Source organism: Pristis pectinata, chromosome 17, assembly GCF_009764475.1.
Source record: "Pristis pectinata isolate sPriPec2 chromosome 17, sPriPec2.1.pri, whole genome shotgun sequence".
NCBI classification, from domain to species: Eukaryota; Metazoa; Chordata; class Chondrichthyes; order Rhinopristiformes; family Pristidae; genus Pristis; species Pristis pectinata.
In genome coordinates this window covers 44,017,414-44,034,776 of record NC_067421.1, presented here as the reverse complement: position 1 = coordinate 44,034,776, position 17,363 = coordinate 44,017,414, and the positions used below count along the sequence as shown (strand labels likewise).

The 17,363-nt window shown below is 39.9% G+C and overlaps 1 protein-coding gene across 3 annotated transcripts in view; it reads left to right on the top strand.

Moving 5' to 3' along the window:
- sbno1 (strawberry notch homolog 1 (Drosophila)) overlaps nt 1-17,363 on the top strand; it is a 103,454-nt gene that overhangs the window by 29,677 nt on the left and 56,414 nt on the right. For all 3 annotated transcript variants that reach the window (XM_052032017.1, XM_052032015.1, XM_052032016.1), the window contains exons 3-8: nt 7,357-7,651; nt 11,987-12,090; nt 13,455-13,548; nt 14,845-15,005; nt 15,116-15,249; nt 15,335-15,425. In XM_052032017.1, coding sequence (XP_051887977.1) covers nt 7,357-7,651; nt 11,987-12,090; nt 13,455-13,548; nt 14,845-15,005; nt 15,116-15,249; nt 15,335-15,425 — 879 coding nt within the window. The remainder of the gene's footprint in view (nt 1-7,356; nt 7,652-11,986; nt 12,091-13,454; nt 13,549-14,844; nt 15,006-15,115; nt 15,250-15,334; nt 15,426-17,363) is intronic.

Here is a 17,363-nt window from a genome sequence, read left to right as displayed (position 1 = left end):
CTTTTTAAAAATAAATTCATTCAAATCGGTCAGCCAGAATTTCTCACTAACAAAATGGTGCTGACCAATTAATTCCTGCCCTTCCAAATGTAGATTTTATCTGTCCCAAAATGGATAGAATATTTCCTTCATGTTCACGTTGACCATCCATGAAGTTCCATTGTTAGCCCACTCCTTTTTGTAGCTATTTCCCTCAGCATTTTTTGTATGGCATTCATCTCACTGAGTTTTTTTTTGTAGCTAGCCCATGATAGTTCAGAGGTCCATGGCTGCCACTGAGCTACCAGATTTCCCTGGTGAGCGAAGAGCAAGTCAGAACGAGATGTGATGTAGCTATTCTTATGTCTCTTTATTTAAGGAAAATTGCAAATGCGTTGGAAGCACCTTGGATAAGAATTATGAACTTGACATCTGGAATTGAAGGGTTGCCTTATGATCAAGGACTTGATAGGCTAGCTTTGTGTCTGCTGAAGTTTAGTAGAATGAGAAATGACATGATTCCTGAGGAGTCATGACACAGTGGATGTGAAGATCTTTCCTTGAGTAAGACAATCTAGAACTAGGGGTCACACGGAAGCTCGAGATTGCAGATACAGGAATCTGGAGCAAAAATAAATTGTTGGAGGAGCTCAGTCAAGCAGCATGGTTGGGGTACTGACGCAGGGTCCTGACTCAAATCATTGATCATCTGTGTACCTCCACAAATGCTGCTTGACACACTGAGTTTCTGGAGCAGTTTGTTGAGAACGAGAGGTCATTGTTTAAAAATATTGGGGTATCAATTTAAGACCAACGAGTCAATGTTTTTTCTCCTCGGGGGTTGTGAGAATTTGGAATTCTCTTTTAAGGACAGTGGAAGCAACTGCTTTGAATATTTTGATATGCATGTAGATAGGTCCTTGATAAGTAAGGGGTTAGAAGGTTATAGGCAGTATGTGAGTTCTTGGAGCTGAGGTTTCGGTTGCATCAGCCATGATCTTATTGAATGCTAGAGCAGACTTGAGGGACCAAGTGGCCTGCTGCTAATTTGTTTGTATGCTTATATATTCAGTTTGAGTTCCTTACTCTGGAGAGCTTGCAGTCAGTCCTTACTGATCACTTACTTGAGCAGAACTGAAGGTAAAGTCTCCATTTCCTGAACTGTCATTCAGATTCCATAAAATGAAACTATTTTCAGCTCCACTATTGACCTCAACTGCATTACTGAAACTTATCTGTAGCTTTGATGTCTTCAAGGTTAAATTCAATGTGAACACACTTTTTCGGATCCTGTGCTCCATCTGCTGAACCTTGGAAGTCCCATGTGTTGAAATGTTGGCTCTAAGGTAGACATTTGAATTCAAAGTCAAAAATTGAGTTTATTGTCATATGCACAACTACGTGTATGCACAGGTGCAATGAAAAACTTGCAGCATCGTCCCAGGCACATTGCATCAGATACACAACATGCAGAAGAAAAACATGAATTGTGCACAATTTTTCAAGAAGGAACACAATTAGAACAAAAAAGTTCATTATAGTGCAAAATAGTCAAAGTGGTGATAGTGTTGCTATACTGAGGTAGTGATTAGGGTTGTGCAGGTTGGTTCAAGAGCTGAATGGTTGAACAGAAGTTGCTGTTCTTGAATCTGATGGTGTGGGATTTCAGGTTTTGTACCTCCTGCTGGATGGTAACTGCGAAGATGGCATGGTTTGACTGTAGGGATGTTGCGTTCTTGAGACAGTGCCTCCTATAGATACTACCAATGGTGGGGAAGAATGTGCCCGTGATGCATTGGCCTGAGTCCACTACTTCTCTGCAGGTCCCAAATGCCTGCTATGTTTTCTCTTAACTTGTTACACTGAATTGTTATTGGACTGCACAGTTTCGTCTTTTGTGGTTTGGAATCTTTACCATCTTTAAGTCCAATGATGGCTTTGTATGTTTTCTTTTACTCTGCCAGTCTGTCCTTGCTCAGAAAAGAATTGATTCGTTGCTATCGTGGGCATGAGACACCTGCTGTTGTGTTGTTCCTGATATTCACCTGAACCATTCCAGTCTATTGAATGGTTTGAGGCATTGCAAATGCTCCAGATTCTTGCTGGTTGTTGATTAGCAATGGGAACTTTACATTTGTTGGAGCAAATTACATTGCAGGCTAAATCTGGGGCTTCCACTCATCATGAGAAATCAGAATTCTTAAATGCTTTATTAGATCTTTTGGGATTTCGGTTGCAAGTCTTTCAGGCTGTATATAATGCTGGATGTAGCTCTAACACAGATTTCATTTCAATAAGTAACAGCTTATTTCACTTGGAACAGGGAGTAAATGTAGGTGGAATAATTGTCTGCGAAAATTATTCTTGTACTTTGCTTAAAGAAATCTCTGCAGTAAAATGTTAGTCCACTCAGGATTTTGCTGCCAGACAAGCAGATTTTCCTGACTATTGGATGTTATTGTATTAATACTTTAATGCACTTTTTAAGAAAAAAGTTACACACTAGAATCAAATTTTCCAAGTAAGTTTAAAGGAAGCGTGGGAATCTAGGGTCCCAGTTTTGGGGTGGGGGAGGGGGGGTGGTGCCGTGGAGGAATCCTGGGCTCCTGGTGAGCCAGGGGCCAAATCATAGTTGGACCTTGAATTATTGTGGTTTTACTGTACTTTGAATGCAAACTTGTTTCCAGGGCCAGTCAACGTGCAAGGATGTTAAGAGAATTAGTTATAGAACAATACTGGCCCTTCAACCCACAATGTTGTGCTGGCCTTTAAACCTCTCCTAAGACTATCTAACCCCTTCCTCCCACATATCCCTCTATTTTAAATTCCTCCATATGCTTATCTAGTAATCTCTTGAGTTTGACCAATGTACCTGCCTCCACCACCACCCCAGGCAGTGCATTCCATGCCCCAACCACTCTCTGGGTAAAAAACCTCCCTCTGATATCTCCCTTGAACTTCCCACCCAATACTTTGAAGCCATGCCCCCTTGTATTGAGTGTTCGTGCCCTGGGAGAGAGGCGCTGGCTGTTCACTCTACCTATTCCTCTTAATATTTTGTTTACCTCTCCTCGTGTCTCCTCTCATCCTCCTCCTCTCCAAAGAGTAAAGCCCTAGCTCCCTTAGTCTCTCCTCATAATGCATATTCTCTAAACCAGGCAGCATCCTGGTAAATCTCCTCTGCACCCTTTCCAGCACTTCCACATCCTTCCTATAATGAGGTGACCAGAACTGGACACAGTACTGTAAGTGTGGTCTAACCAGAGTTTTATAGAGCTGCATCATTACCTCGTGGCTCTTAAACTCGATCCCTCGACTTATGAAACCCCATAAGCTTTCTTAACTACCCTATCCACCTGTGAGGCAACTTTCAGGGATCTGTGGATGTGGACCCCTTGATCCCTCTGCTTCTCCACACTACCCAGAATCCTACCATTAACTTTGAACTCTGCCTTGGAGTTTGTCCTTCCAAAGTGTACCACCTTACACTTCTCCAGATTGAATTCCATCTGCCACTTCTCAGCCCAGCTCTGCATCCTATCAATGTCCCTCTGCAATCTTCGACAATCCTCTACACTATCCACAACACCACCAACCTTTGTCATCTGCAAACTTGCCAACCCACCCTTCTACCCCCCTCATCCAAGTCATTAATAAAAATCACAAAAAGCGGAGGTCCCAGAACCGATCCTTGTGGGACACCACTAGTCACAGCCCTCCAATCCGAATGCACTCCCTCCACCACAACCCTCTGCTTTCTACGGGCAAGCCAATTCTGAATCCACACGGCCAAGCTTCCCTGGATCCCATGCCCTCTGACCTTCTGAAGAAGCCTACCATGTGGAACCTTGTCAAATGCTTTAAAATCCATGTAGACCACATCTACTGCACTACCCTCATCACTCTGGTCACCTCCTCAAAGAACACTATCAGGCTTGTGAGACATGGCTTTGTGAAGGGCAGATCATGCTGGCTGTCGCTGATCAGACCATGATTCTCCAAATGCCCATGGATCCTATCTCTAAGAATCCTTTCCAACAGCTTGCCCACAGACGTAAGGCTCACTGGTCTATAATTCCCTGGACTATCCCTACTACCTTTTTTGAATAAGGGGACAACATTTGCCACCCTCCAATCCTCCGGTACCATTCCCATGGACAACGAGGACTCAAAAGATCCTAGTCAAAGGCTCAGCAATCTCCTCCCTCGCATCGTGGAGCAACCTAGGGAATATTCTGTCAGGCCCTGGGGAATTATCTGTCCTAATATTTTCTAACAGCTCCAACACATCCTCTCTCTTGATATCAACATGCTCTGGAACATTAACCTTACCAACACTGTCCTCAGCGTCATCAAGGCCCCTGTCCTTGGTGAATACTGAAGAGAAGTATTCATTGAGGACCTCACCTACTTCCACAGCGTCCAGGCACATCTTCCCACCTTCTCACATCTCTAATCGGTCCTACCTTTACTCGCATCATCCTTCTGCTCTTCACATAAGTGAAAAAAACCTTGGTTTTCCTTAACCCTACTTGCCAAAGCCTTTTCATGTCCCCTTCTTGCTCTCCTCAGCCCCTTGTTCCTTCCTAGTTCATCTATTAACTTTGCTTATGGAGATTGTAGATGTACCAGAGCAACACTAGTAAGGCCAACATTTATTGCTCGTCCATAAATGTCCTTGGGGAGGTGGAGGTCAGCTGCTGACTTGAATTGTTGCAATCCTTCTGGTAGAACTTGCTGTCTTCTGGCCTCAATGTTTCTCTATGAAGATAAGCTTAGTGGTTGTTGCTGCCTTTAGGCTAGTGTAGCCAAATAAGAAAAGGAGGACATAGTACAGCACAGGAACAGGCCCTTCGGCCCACGATATCTGTGCTAACCATGATGCAATTTAAACAAATCCTACCTGCCTGCACATGGTCCATCTCCCTCTATCCCCTGCCTGTTGACTTGTCTCTCTAAATGCTGCTTAAATGGTGGCATATCTGCTACCATCTCTGGCAGTGCATTCCAGGCAACTACACTTCTTTTAAAAAGTACTTGCTTTGCAAATCTTATTTAAACTTTATTCCTCTCACCTTAAACCTATGCCCTCTAGTATTTGACATTTCTACCCTGAACATAGATACAGCACAAGAATAGGTCCTTTGGCCCATGATGTCTGTGCTGATTATGATGCCAATTTAAATGAATCCCATCTGCCTGCACGTGGTCAACATCCCTCTTACCTGCCTGTTCATGTACCTGTCTAAATGCCTCTTAAAGTTTGCTGTTGTATCTACTCCCACCGCCTCTCCTGGCAGCGTGTTCCAGGTACCCACCACACTTTTTAAGATAAAAACTTGCTTTGTAAATCTCCTTTTAAACCTTCTCCCTCTCATCTTAAACTTCTGTCCTCTAGTATTTAACATTTCCACCCTGGGTGAAAAAGACTCTGAATATTTAGCCTATCTATTACCTCATACTTTATAAATTTCTATCACATCTCACAGCCTTCTCTGCTCCTTAAAGCTATTACTTTTTAATCCAGGCAGCATCCTGAACTACTACTAAACCCTCTCCAAAGACTTCATGTCCTATCTGTAATGTGGCAACCAGAACTGCACACACTATTCCCAAAGTGGCCTGACCAAAGTTTTGTACAGCTGCAACATGACTTCCCAACTTTTGTACTCATTACCCTAAATGATGAAGGCAAGTGTGCTGTACACCACCTTTGCCACTCTATCTACTTGTGCTGCCACTTTCAGGGAGCCTTGGACTTGCACCCCAAGATCCCTCTGTATATTGGTGCTCATAAGGGCCCTGCCATTTACTATGACTTCCCTAATTCCATTTGTCTGGATTAAACCTCATGCCATTTCTCCACCCAACTGATCTACATCCTGCTGTATTCTGAGACAGCTCTCCTCACTATCCACAACTCCACCAATTTTCTTGTACACAAAATGTAAGTTCTGATTTCCATCTATTATTAAATTAGTAATATAATCTCAGTTGGTGTGCATTATTGGCAACTAACATAGGTTGATGGCGAAGGATATTTTAAACTTAATTTTCAAGCTGCTGTGCAAGATTTAAATGAATTAATGAGTTAATATTTAGAAGGAAATAACCAGAATAACATAGCTTGAACTTCATTTAAGTAATGTCATTGATTTTACAATGCAGTTGAGACCTACAGTATAGCAATTGACGGTTTTTAAACAGTTCTCAATCTAAAATTTTAACAATTTTGGTAGCGTCTTTATGAAATATGACCAAAAATTGCTCCGATTCATTACCAAATGAATGTTACCTTCAAGTGCTAGATCTTTTGATGACTTTGCAGTGAATGGAAAAAATTACCCCTATGAGCACAGAGAAATTTATCAATGATCTTGATAGCAGTTCAGCTTCTGGTTTGGCTTGTATGAATCCTTTAGTCTGCAGTTTGAATTGAAAAGTATATCATTTCAAGCTGAGCAAATCAATCACTAATTTGAGCATTTAAGTCACTTTTTATTGCATGTACAGGTACTTTTCCATTATGATGTTGATGGCTTGATATTCAAACTTCTGGATAGGTTTCTTTTCTCCAGTATTGTTTTAAAACACTTATGTAAAATGCCTTTTCCTAGCATTAATGGTGACAATTCTGTGGAAGTTGGTATATCATTTGGTTTTTCTTAATGCTCCTTAGCATTCGTCTTTTTATGGGATTCCTTAAGCTGGCTTGTAGAGCAATGCAGGATCTGATTCTGATAAACGTGTCTTATGTGCAGCATATTGACAGGGATTATCTCTGATCTTGGAAAATAGCAATTTGATCTTGGGCATTGTAATATTTCATCTGAATTTAGGCACTGAATAATTGTTTTGAAAAATTGAATACAGTAATTGGTTAATTTTGATTTTACTCATGGTTTAAATGAGTGATTGGTGTAATCTTTGAGCTGTTAGTATATAAAGTAATGAATTTGATCATTTCTAACATTTCTGCCCTCTGTTTCTTGGTTGCATGGAATTGTACAGCACGGAACAGGCCACTGAATCTAACATGCTCTACATGAGCTTCCTCCCACATTTTTTCATTTAATTCTGTCAACCAATCCTTTTCCTCCTCTCCCTTCTATTAATCTAGTAAATAAATCAGTGCTGTTCACCTCAACCTTAATTCATAATTAACACTTGTTGGTTACTTTGGCCAGTGGTTTAGGACTGGAAGTGCAAATCTTCAGTGTATTTTATTGAATTGCTGAGTAATTTTAAAAACTTGCACTGGGTCATCCTTCCGTTATTTTCAGTGAAATGACAGCCGACCTCATCTGACTTCCTGTAACTTGTAACATGAGAACATTTTCATTTCTATAATTTATTTGTATTTTTTTTTCTCAACAGCCACCAGCAGCTACCACTTTTGTGCTAAATCAGCTGAATCAGCTGCCAAACCTTGGAACAACATTAATTGTGACAAAGGCACCTGTAAATGCCGTCTCTCGTCCCACAGTTACTGTAGCAAAAGTTATTCATACCAGCTCACTAGCATTAACCTCTACAGCTGCTCCAGCAGCAGCTACAGCATCCACCAAGGACCAGATCCAGCTTAAAGACTTACTTAAAAGCAACAGCTTATCGGAACTGATGAAAATGAAGCCACCATCCAATATTGTTCAACCTATTACAACAGCAGCCAGTAAGTTATTTTCAGTTAAGACTTTCTTGTTTGAATTTGCTCATTTCACCTAGTTTTAGAAATATTCAAACCATTAATAAACATAGGTGTCTAGAAAAAATTGCTCTGTTAACATTGTACAATATTTAAATGCAGGAGTCTCTTGCATTATTTGTGTATTGTTTCAAAAAACTCTTTTGTCATTGTAATGAATAGGTAAGTTAAACTTGGATGCAAGTTGGTACTATTTGCTTACACTTGCAATCTAAACATCAGGCAATTGTACGTGCATTTTATTGAAACCTCTGGGAATATGACATTGAACATACGATTTAATGAAAATCAATACCAAAGGAACATAAATGCATAAATTCTAAACCAGTTAAAGAAGCAGGAATGGATCATTCAGCAACCCCTCCTCCATTGCTGTCTCTGCCATTCAACAAGTTCTCTGTAAAGCCTTTTCCCCTTATCCCTTGATTCATTTGGTATTAAATATCTATCAATCTTTCTCTCACGTGTGTGTGTGTGTGTGAGAGAGACTGAACTTCCTCAGCCCTTTTGTGTGGAGAATCCCAATGATTCATTTCCTGAAGGTGAGGAATTTTCTGCTCATTGGTCCTGAATGGACAGCCCTTTATTTTGGGGATGAGAATACCGTTTTCAGTATCCCAGCCAGAGGAAACATAGTCTCCGACTTTAATCCTTGTGTTGCAACGTCATCATTTCTTGTTCTAAACTTGAGCATAGACCCAGTCTGCTTAGTCTCCTCAACACACATTTCCAAACCCAGGAAATGTGTGGAACTGTTGTATTGCACTCCCTCTATTGCAAGCATATCCTTGACAGAGTGAGAGTATTCCAGGTGCTACTGAAACAAGACATCTTTACCCTTGTGCTCAAATGCCCTTGCAATAATGGCCACTGTACTGTTTGCTTTCCTAATCGCTGAATCTGCACATTAGCTTTCAGTGATTTAGGTAGGACACCCACGTACCTCTGTACGTTGACATTTTGTCTCCTGCCAATCTAAAAATACTCTAATTTTTCTTTTTTCACCAAAGTGGTCCACCTCATATTTTTCCGCATTATTCCATTTTCTAATCCCTTACTAGTTTACTTTATATCTGTGTCTCACTGAAACAGCTTTGAATTCTTCTCACAACCATATTGTTACTTAGTTTTGTCTCATCAGCAAGTTTGAATATATTGCACTTGCTCCTCTGACCTAAATGATTGATATAGATTGTAAACAGCTGGGGCCTGAGCACTGATGCCTGTAGCATCTCAGAAGTTGCAAATGCCCATACTGAAAAATAACCCCTTTGAGTTATTTTCCCAATGTAGGGTTTTGGCCTGAAATAATGACATTTCCTTTCTCCCGACAGATGCTGTTTGACCTGCTGAGTTCCTCTGGCAGATTGTCTGTAACTCACTCATTTCTACTATTTTACCAATTTGAATAAAACCAAACCATCAAAGCCAACTCCAGCTTCAGCGTTTGTAGTTTATTCAACTTTAATAAGATGGCTTCAGACTGAACAAAGTCTTTTTCAGTCTTTATATAAAATTCATCATGTGATCACTTTTTCCTAAAGGCCCATTAATCACCAGATCCTCAGTTAATCCCTTCTCATCACACAATACTGGATCTAAAGTATCCTGTTCCCTTGTTGGTCTTTCCCCATAAACTCCATAAATTCATCTTCCACACTGAATGAAGGCTCCACCTTTTCAATTGCTCATTTGCTGATAATCATTTCATGGGTTTTCAGAACAAAGAGCACAGCAGCCTTTTCCATTTGCCAATTTATGCTTCATGACCTCTGATTCACACTGCAGCCATGTTGCCATTTGTAATTCTTTTGGCTGAAGAGGTTGTGTAGGTCTTGTCTGTAATGTCGTCATTTTACATATTTTTGTCTTGTAAAGACTAAGGAGGGATTAAATTTTTAACATTTCTAATGATTTTTATTAAGTGCAATTGGTCCAGAAAAGTACTTAGGAAAAATATCAGTAGAAAAGAACCATTTGATTTGAAACATGACTGCAAAGTTTCAATGTTAAATAAGTGTTTAATATTAATCATGCAAGGAAATTGAGAAATTTTCCAAAATGCGTTAGAATTTTTTTCCCTAATTAACTTCCTTACAGAAATTGTACTACTCACTTCTAAGATGTCAAATAAACCAGGTAAGGTGGTCATATCCTCAAACCACAGGAAATCAACACAATGGAGGCATGCCTTGTTACAATATGGTGGAGTAATGGCTAATAATAATCGTGCAACATTTGTTGGAGGTTGATGTGCTGTGAAGCTTGGCCCAGCACCACCTCTGGTATTTATTACGGGAGCACTTTAAGTAAAAAATCTCATGTTCCATTATGGAGTTAGAGGTTAGAACCACTTATCCTGTTTTCACACTGGTGGTCTTGTAAATCCATTACATGGAACAATTCTGCAGCTTTGGAAAATTTTCTTTGCCTTTCATCTTTGGTTATCACTCTCTTATTTTGTGCTTGGGCACCTTTTACATCTTGTGTTTGCACATTGGTGTGGGGCTGAGGTACATTTTTTGATTTGATTTTACATTATATTTATTCCAGAAAACACGTTTTGCACTATATAGTAATCTGGAAATAATCTGTGCAATGTTTCACTGAATAAAGCAGCACTGTTGCTAAGGCATGGAATACACTACCAGTAGTAGTGATTGAAGCAGAAACTGTGTTATTAATTTAAGCTGGTTAAATTGTTAAAGGAAAATGTTTAAGGTAATGGGACAAGACAGCCTTGTAAGATTAATACATTTCACATGTGCATAAATACCAACAGATTGGGCTGGTTGGTCTTTATGGTGCTGCATTTACTATGAATTGCATGTAAACTGTATAACTTCCACTAACTTTGGCACTGTTTAGATGATGTCTTAATACATTGAGCAAGAATTGCCAAAATTAAAAATACTATTTGGATTTAAATTGCCTTTATAATTTCTGCCTGAAATCAGGGCAGTTTTTGCTGAAGTTGTCTTATTGGTAGATGAAATTCTTAATCAGAGTACCAAGATCTGTTAAAATCAGTCTCTTGAATTAGGTTCTGATTTGTAAGGATCATGAATGGCCAGGAACAAGTCCTGAAGAGAAAGGGTCTATTACTCTTGTGGCCCACTCTGTTATAGAGGACTCTCATTTTAAAATCTTGGCAAGGAATTGTGCAGGCAGAAGGGATTAGGTGTCATTAGCTGAAATAGTTAGGCACAACGTTGTGGGCTGAAGGGCCTGTTTCTGTGCTGTACTGTTCGATGTTCTATGAATTAAGGTACAGAACATTCCTGAAGGCACTAACTAACTTTGGAAAATTATTCCCCACGTTCTGCCCACTTCCTCAATTGAATGTAGCTTTGTCAATGAGAATTGGCAGGAAAATGAATGGAGCAGTATTCAGTACTCATCTGTGAGTGAATAGTTATCAAGGGGAAGAATCTTGGCTTACCTTACCCTCACCAACCTAGGTTCTTAAACTACATGCTATATCTGGTAACTTCATCATTATGATCTTTTATGTGATTAAAAATGGTGTCGCTCAGAGTACAAACTCTTATTAAAATAATCGATGAAAAACAGTTGAAGTATAAACTGTTTGCGTGGGGAGTGCGCAGTGCAGAAGTTTTATAGACCATTGGCTTTCTATCTGCTTGTACATAATAGGTTGTTACAAGTTTCGGACCTTTGGCGGCATAGTGGATGTCTGAAACATAATTAGTATTATAATTTAAATTATATTAAACCTTGTTTAGATTTGAAAATGTTTTTTTTGCATGGAGTGAAATTGAATTTGCTCTGGTAGCTACCTTTCTAAAATTACTGGAATGTAGTAAAAGTAGAAATTAGTAAGCCAAATAGGTGCAGGTAAAGATGACGTGAATTTCTTTCAGTAAGCTTTCATGAAGATAACAACTACTGTTACCTAAAATCCTACATAAAATGTATGTGCTGGAAACGCCAGGCCAGTCAGGCAGCATCTGCAGGTGAATTAACATCTAAAGTGGATGATGATACATTAGAACTGGTTTTTCAAAAAAAAATGGTGATCGAGAATGTTGACAGTTGTACTCTCCACAGGTTCTCTCTGACCCCACTGTTTACTTCTCATCTTCACTGATTTTCATTTGTGAACATTTGATTAATGCATATTTATTGTTCAGAATAAATATACTTGACTGCAACCCTGATAAATAGAATTAAGCCTTTTGTTGCTGATCAGTACATTAGGCCTAATTTTAAAGTGGCATTAACAATATAATTGGAAATTGTAGGCTGTCTAGAGTTAAATCAACTGTACTTTGTTTGCAGCTGACTTAAACAATGGTGTTGTGAAGAAGGAATCATTGAGTAAAGAGGTGACTCGAATATGGGTTAATGAAGACATCAAAGTACGGAGCTTTTCTCCAACTCCAGTAAGTAAATGTTATTTTAGATCTTAGACATTTTTGCCACTGTTGTCAGGAAGAACACTCCAATTTGGAGGTCTCTTAAGGCGTGCTGACTTCTGTCTGCACTTGTAATTTTATGCTGGTGGTCTAATATTGCTTGCATAGAGATCCTTGTTTTCTCAGCCTGGCCAAGAAACACAGAATTCAATTAAAATTTGGTGCCTGATTGGTGTTGCTTCTCCACCTTGGAGCACACTGAAGCAATGTGCCATAGTTGTGCCAGTGCAGTCTAGATTTTAGCCACCCTCTGGGTGGGAAAAACTTCTTCCTCAGAACCCTTCTAAACCTCTTGCCTTCTACTCTTGCCTATGGACTCTAGTTATAGATACTTCTACAGGGAAAAACTTCCTACTACTTACCCTCTGTACCTCCATTATAACTTTGTATACCTTTGTTAGGTCCCTCTTATAACTCCATGGAAAACAGACCCAGCCTATCAGTCCCTCCTCATTACTGAAACACTCCAGTCAAAGCAACATCCTGGTGAATCTCCTCTGTGGCCTCTCCAGTGCAATCAGTCCTTCCCACAGTGTGACGACCAGAACTACGCTCACCTGTATCACTATAGAAACATTTGTTCCATCTTAAACCCCAGCACAGTCCTCTTCACCCTCCATTTCAACTTAGTTTCTTTGATCTTTTATGATGACCGTTATAATGTGGCTACTAATATAGAAAGTTCAAGTAGTATTGGGCAGCATGTTCCATAATCGCCATTCCTTATGGAACAGATGATCCTTAATACGTGCAGGGGATTTTTCTCCCCTAAAGTTAAACCAAAATGTTAGATTAAGTCTAAACAGAGCATTTTTTTTAAAGTTAAAATTTACACCTCTTGGAGAGATTCGTGGTGTGCATTCAAATATAAAATGCATGTGATTGTGTGACTGCTGTTGACCAATAATGCCTGCCAATCTTTGTGAAAACCAATTCAAAACTTCCTTTACAAATAAAACTTGAGATCTGTGCCTTTTAATAGTTGATGAATGAAGTAGAAGCTTCAGTTTATGCTCATTTCTCCTGAGGTTACTAAATAGTTTTACCTGTTGATACAAGGGACTGCAGATGCTCGAATCTAGAGCATCTAGATTCAAGGAACTTGGTGGGTCTGGCAGCATCTGTGGGGGGGAATGGACAGTCCACCTTTCAAGTTAAGATGTCTAATAAAGGTTCTCGACCCGAAATTCAACTGTCCACTCCACCCTCCATAGATGCTGCCTGACCTGAATTCCGCCAGCAGTTTGTTTGTAGTTCCATCTGTTCTTTGGCTAACGAAACTTGGACTGTGCTTTCAGTTTTTTATCCTAATCTCTTGAAATATTTGATAGAAATTGCCTCTGAAAGATGAAGAGGAACCAGAGGAGGAAGACGATGAGGAATTGGGGCATGCGGACACGTATGCTGAATATATGCCAATGAAGTGTAAGCCTTTCCTTCAAAGTCCTCAGTTGATATGTCTACTTCCAGATCACCTGTATGTTTTAATTTAGTAATTTTTCCATTATGAAACATTTTTTAGCATGTAATGACATATCTAAACCTTTGAGTTGAATTACACGTTCAAATGAATACTAAGAGTTTAGAATCTAGGAATAAATTTGCAACTTTTACCACAGTATGCTTTTATGGCCACCTTTTGTTATGATAGCCTTCTGATTTTTATCTTCTTACTTAAATACAAGTACAAACCATCTGGTTTGGAATATAATCTACAACATGCATTGAGGCATTGCAGCTGTAATGTTGGGCTGTCCTGTCCTATGGATTGTGTTCTTGTGTGAGCAGGCTTTGGCAATTGCCCCATGACACAACTTCACAAACTAAGATGTCATAAGTTGCTGATTAACCTGTTTTAATTTCTGGTAGATTGCAAGTGATTCATCTTTTATATTTAGAATTTATCTATCAATAACTTAGTTGAGAGCACTTCAGTGGTAAAACAGAGTTCACTTCAATTATATCTTGTAGTGCCCCTCACATTGGGATCACCCTCTGTTGTAGTGACTGATACTAGCATTGTTCTATGTGGGATAGAATCTTTGAACAGTGTCCACTGAAGGAGGCCATTTTGCCCATCAAGTCCCTACCAGCTCTTTGTAGAGTTATCCAGTTAGTCCTAATCCTCCACTTTTCCCTATTCTGTAAATTATTTTCCCTTGTGCTTATCCAATTTCCTTCTGAAACCCTGAGACTCTCTTTACACCATTTCTGTGAAAGGAATTAATAAGATTGGCTTCTGCTCGCTTGAATATAGAAGAGCAAAAGATGATATCATTGTGACAGACTAAATTCTGAATGGATTGATAAGGTAGATGTTGAGAGACAGTTTTCTCCATGTCTAGAATGATGAGGCATAGAGCTGTGATGGGGCTCAGTTTGTTTGGAGCTGAGATAAGAAATTTCTTCACACAAGTTTAGTAAGTTTGTTAATGAGTAAGTTTAAGGGTGTGATTAGTAGATTTTTGAATACTAAAGGGATGAAGGGAGAGTGATCAGGTGGGGAAGTGAATTTGCAGCACAAGATCAGCCACGTCTTTACTGGTGGAGCCACCTCAAAATAATCTGATGTATTTCTTGGGTTCGTGTATTATATTTTGTCACTAAAATTAACTTTCTGAAATCTACTGGATCTGGATTGTCATGGTTACTAAAGCAGGTAGTTTAATATGTTCTGTTCACCAGTAAATCTAACTGTAATTATTTTAATTTTGTTATCAGTGAAAGTTGGATTGCGCCATCCTGATCCTGTTGTGGAGACCAGCTCCTTATCCAGTGTAACTCCCCCTGATGTTTGGTATCGGTTGACTGTACAGGAGGAGACCATTGACAGTGGGTGGCTGTCTGCTCTGCAGCTGGAAGCAATCACATATGCTGCTCAGGTACTGAGGTTTTAAACTACTTGTGAATAAGTTCAGCTCCAAAGCTCAGATCTTTCATGGTGCATAACTGTTACTAAATCAGGTACATTGTTTATTATTTTGAACCACAGCAACATGAAACATTCCTTCCCAATGGGGATCGTGCTGCCTTCCTAATAGGGGATGGGGCTGGTGTGGGTAAAGGAAGAACCATTGCTGGTATCATTTTTGAAAATTACCTTCTTGGTAGAAAAAGATCACTATGGTAAGTGGAAATTTAACGTTAGTTCAAATAAACTAAAACATATTTATTGTAGTTGGCTTCAGTTGAAGTTCTGTGCTTATTACAGGTTTAGTGTATCCAATGACTTGAAGTATGATGCTGAAAGGGATCTGAGAGATATTGGAGCAAAAAATATCCAGGTTCATGCGCTGAATAAGGTAGAGTAATGAACAATTCTTTTTGAAGAGATACCTTTATGTTGAAGGGGAACCAGTCCATTTCATTAGCATGTTTCATAACTGAATCGATTTGCTCACTTGAGGCCAATATACATTTGTACATCTTTCCACTCAATATTCCTGCTTTCTTTTCTGCACAGCAACCCCACTTTTCCCAGTTACACATTTTTCTCATGTTCCCCTGTTTTTATTAAAATCTGAGTGGCTCACTGGAGAGCCTGGGTTGGGTTGAATTAACTTGAGAGGGTATTTTTTTCCTTGGGCCATCTCTCTTTGGGTGATCAGGAACTGGAAAATGCTCATGAAGGCTTGTTATTGCAGCAATGAAATATTATCATGTTGCACAAGATTTTAAATTACAGGTTTTGCCTGTTGGATTTTAGCAGCATGTTTTAATGATGTTGTTCTGAAATACCATTAATGCCTTTAGCTGTCACTTATAGATGTATGTTAGAGTAACAACATGTTCCTGTAAGGGTAAAAGCCAAGTTAACAACTGCAGGAACCCTGGATGTCGGGGGTATCAAGAGTTGGATGGGGGGTGGGGAAGGAAGCGTATCACAGGTATAGGGAACTAATGGTGGGGAAGATCCATCAAGAGTATAAAAAGTATAGAGGAGCTCTTTAAAAAAAAAAGAAATTAGTAAGGCTAAGAGGAGTCATGAAAAATCACTGGCAGGGAGGATTAAAGCAAATCCTGTTAAGGGCAAAAGAATAATCAGAGAAAAGGTAGGGCCCAGAGGCTACATGGGCAATCTGTGTGTGGAGCCAGAACGAGAGATGAGGTCCTAAATGTATGCTTTTTATCAGTACTCACAAAGGAAACAGACTTCATATTTGGAGAATTCAGTACAGGGGAAGGTGAAAGTCTCATGAAGAGGGAGGTACTTGATGCCTTTGTGGGCTTAAAGTTGGATAAATCCCCAGGACTGGATGGGATTTATCCTGGGCTGCTATGGGAGGCAAGGGAAGAGATTGCTAGAGCTTTGGCTTTTAAATCTTAGCCAGACACAAGTGAGGTATCAGATGACTGGAGGACTGCAAACATGGTTCAAGAAAGACAGCAGGGAAAAGTCTGCTAACGATAGACCTGTGAGTCTAGTATCAGTGGTAGGGAAGATGCTGGAAAAAAACTCTGAAGCAGAGTATTAATAATCACTTGAAAAGGCAGGAACTAATCAGAAGGCCAACACGTCTTTGTCATGGGCAGATTCTCTTAGAGAATTCAATCAAATTGGTCAGAAGAGGTAACAAAGTGTGTCAGTGAGGGTAGGGCAGTCCATGTAATTTACATGGACTTCAGTAAGGCCTGTGAAGGTTGAACAGAGGAGAGTGGTTCAAAATGTTGGGGCCCGTGGGATCCAGGGCAAGTTGGCCAACTGGATCCCAAATTCTCTTGGCCATAGGATGATGGTAGAATGCTGTTTTCAGCGTTTGGATGTCTGTGACTACTGGAATCCCACACGTGCTGGGACCCTTGCTATTTGTAATATACATGAATGATTTGGTGGAGTTGTTAGTGTGGAAGGTAGTCTTAGAATGCTAAGAGATAACAACGTGTTGGGGGAAATGGGCTGAGAATGGCAGGTGGAGTTTAATCTGGACAAATGTGATGTGATACATTTTGGGAGTACTAATAAGGCTGGGACATACACCATAGTTGTAGGGTCTTGATACTGAGGAACAGAGGGACCTTGGAGTTAAAGTACACAGATCCTTGAAGGTGGTAATATGGATAGATAATGCGGTTAGGAAGGCGTATGGTGCACTGGCCTTCATTAGTTGGGGTACTGAGTACAGAAGTAAGAAGATTATGCGCAAACTTCATAAAACCTCGGTCAGACCTCGGCTGTAGTTTCTTGTGCAGTTCTGGTCACTGTGCTACAGGAAGAATGTGGTTCTGTTCATGGGATCTCG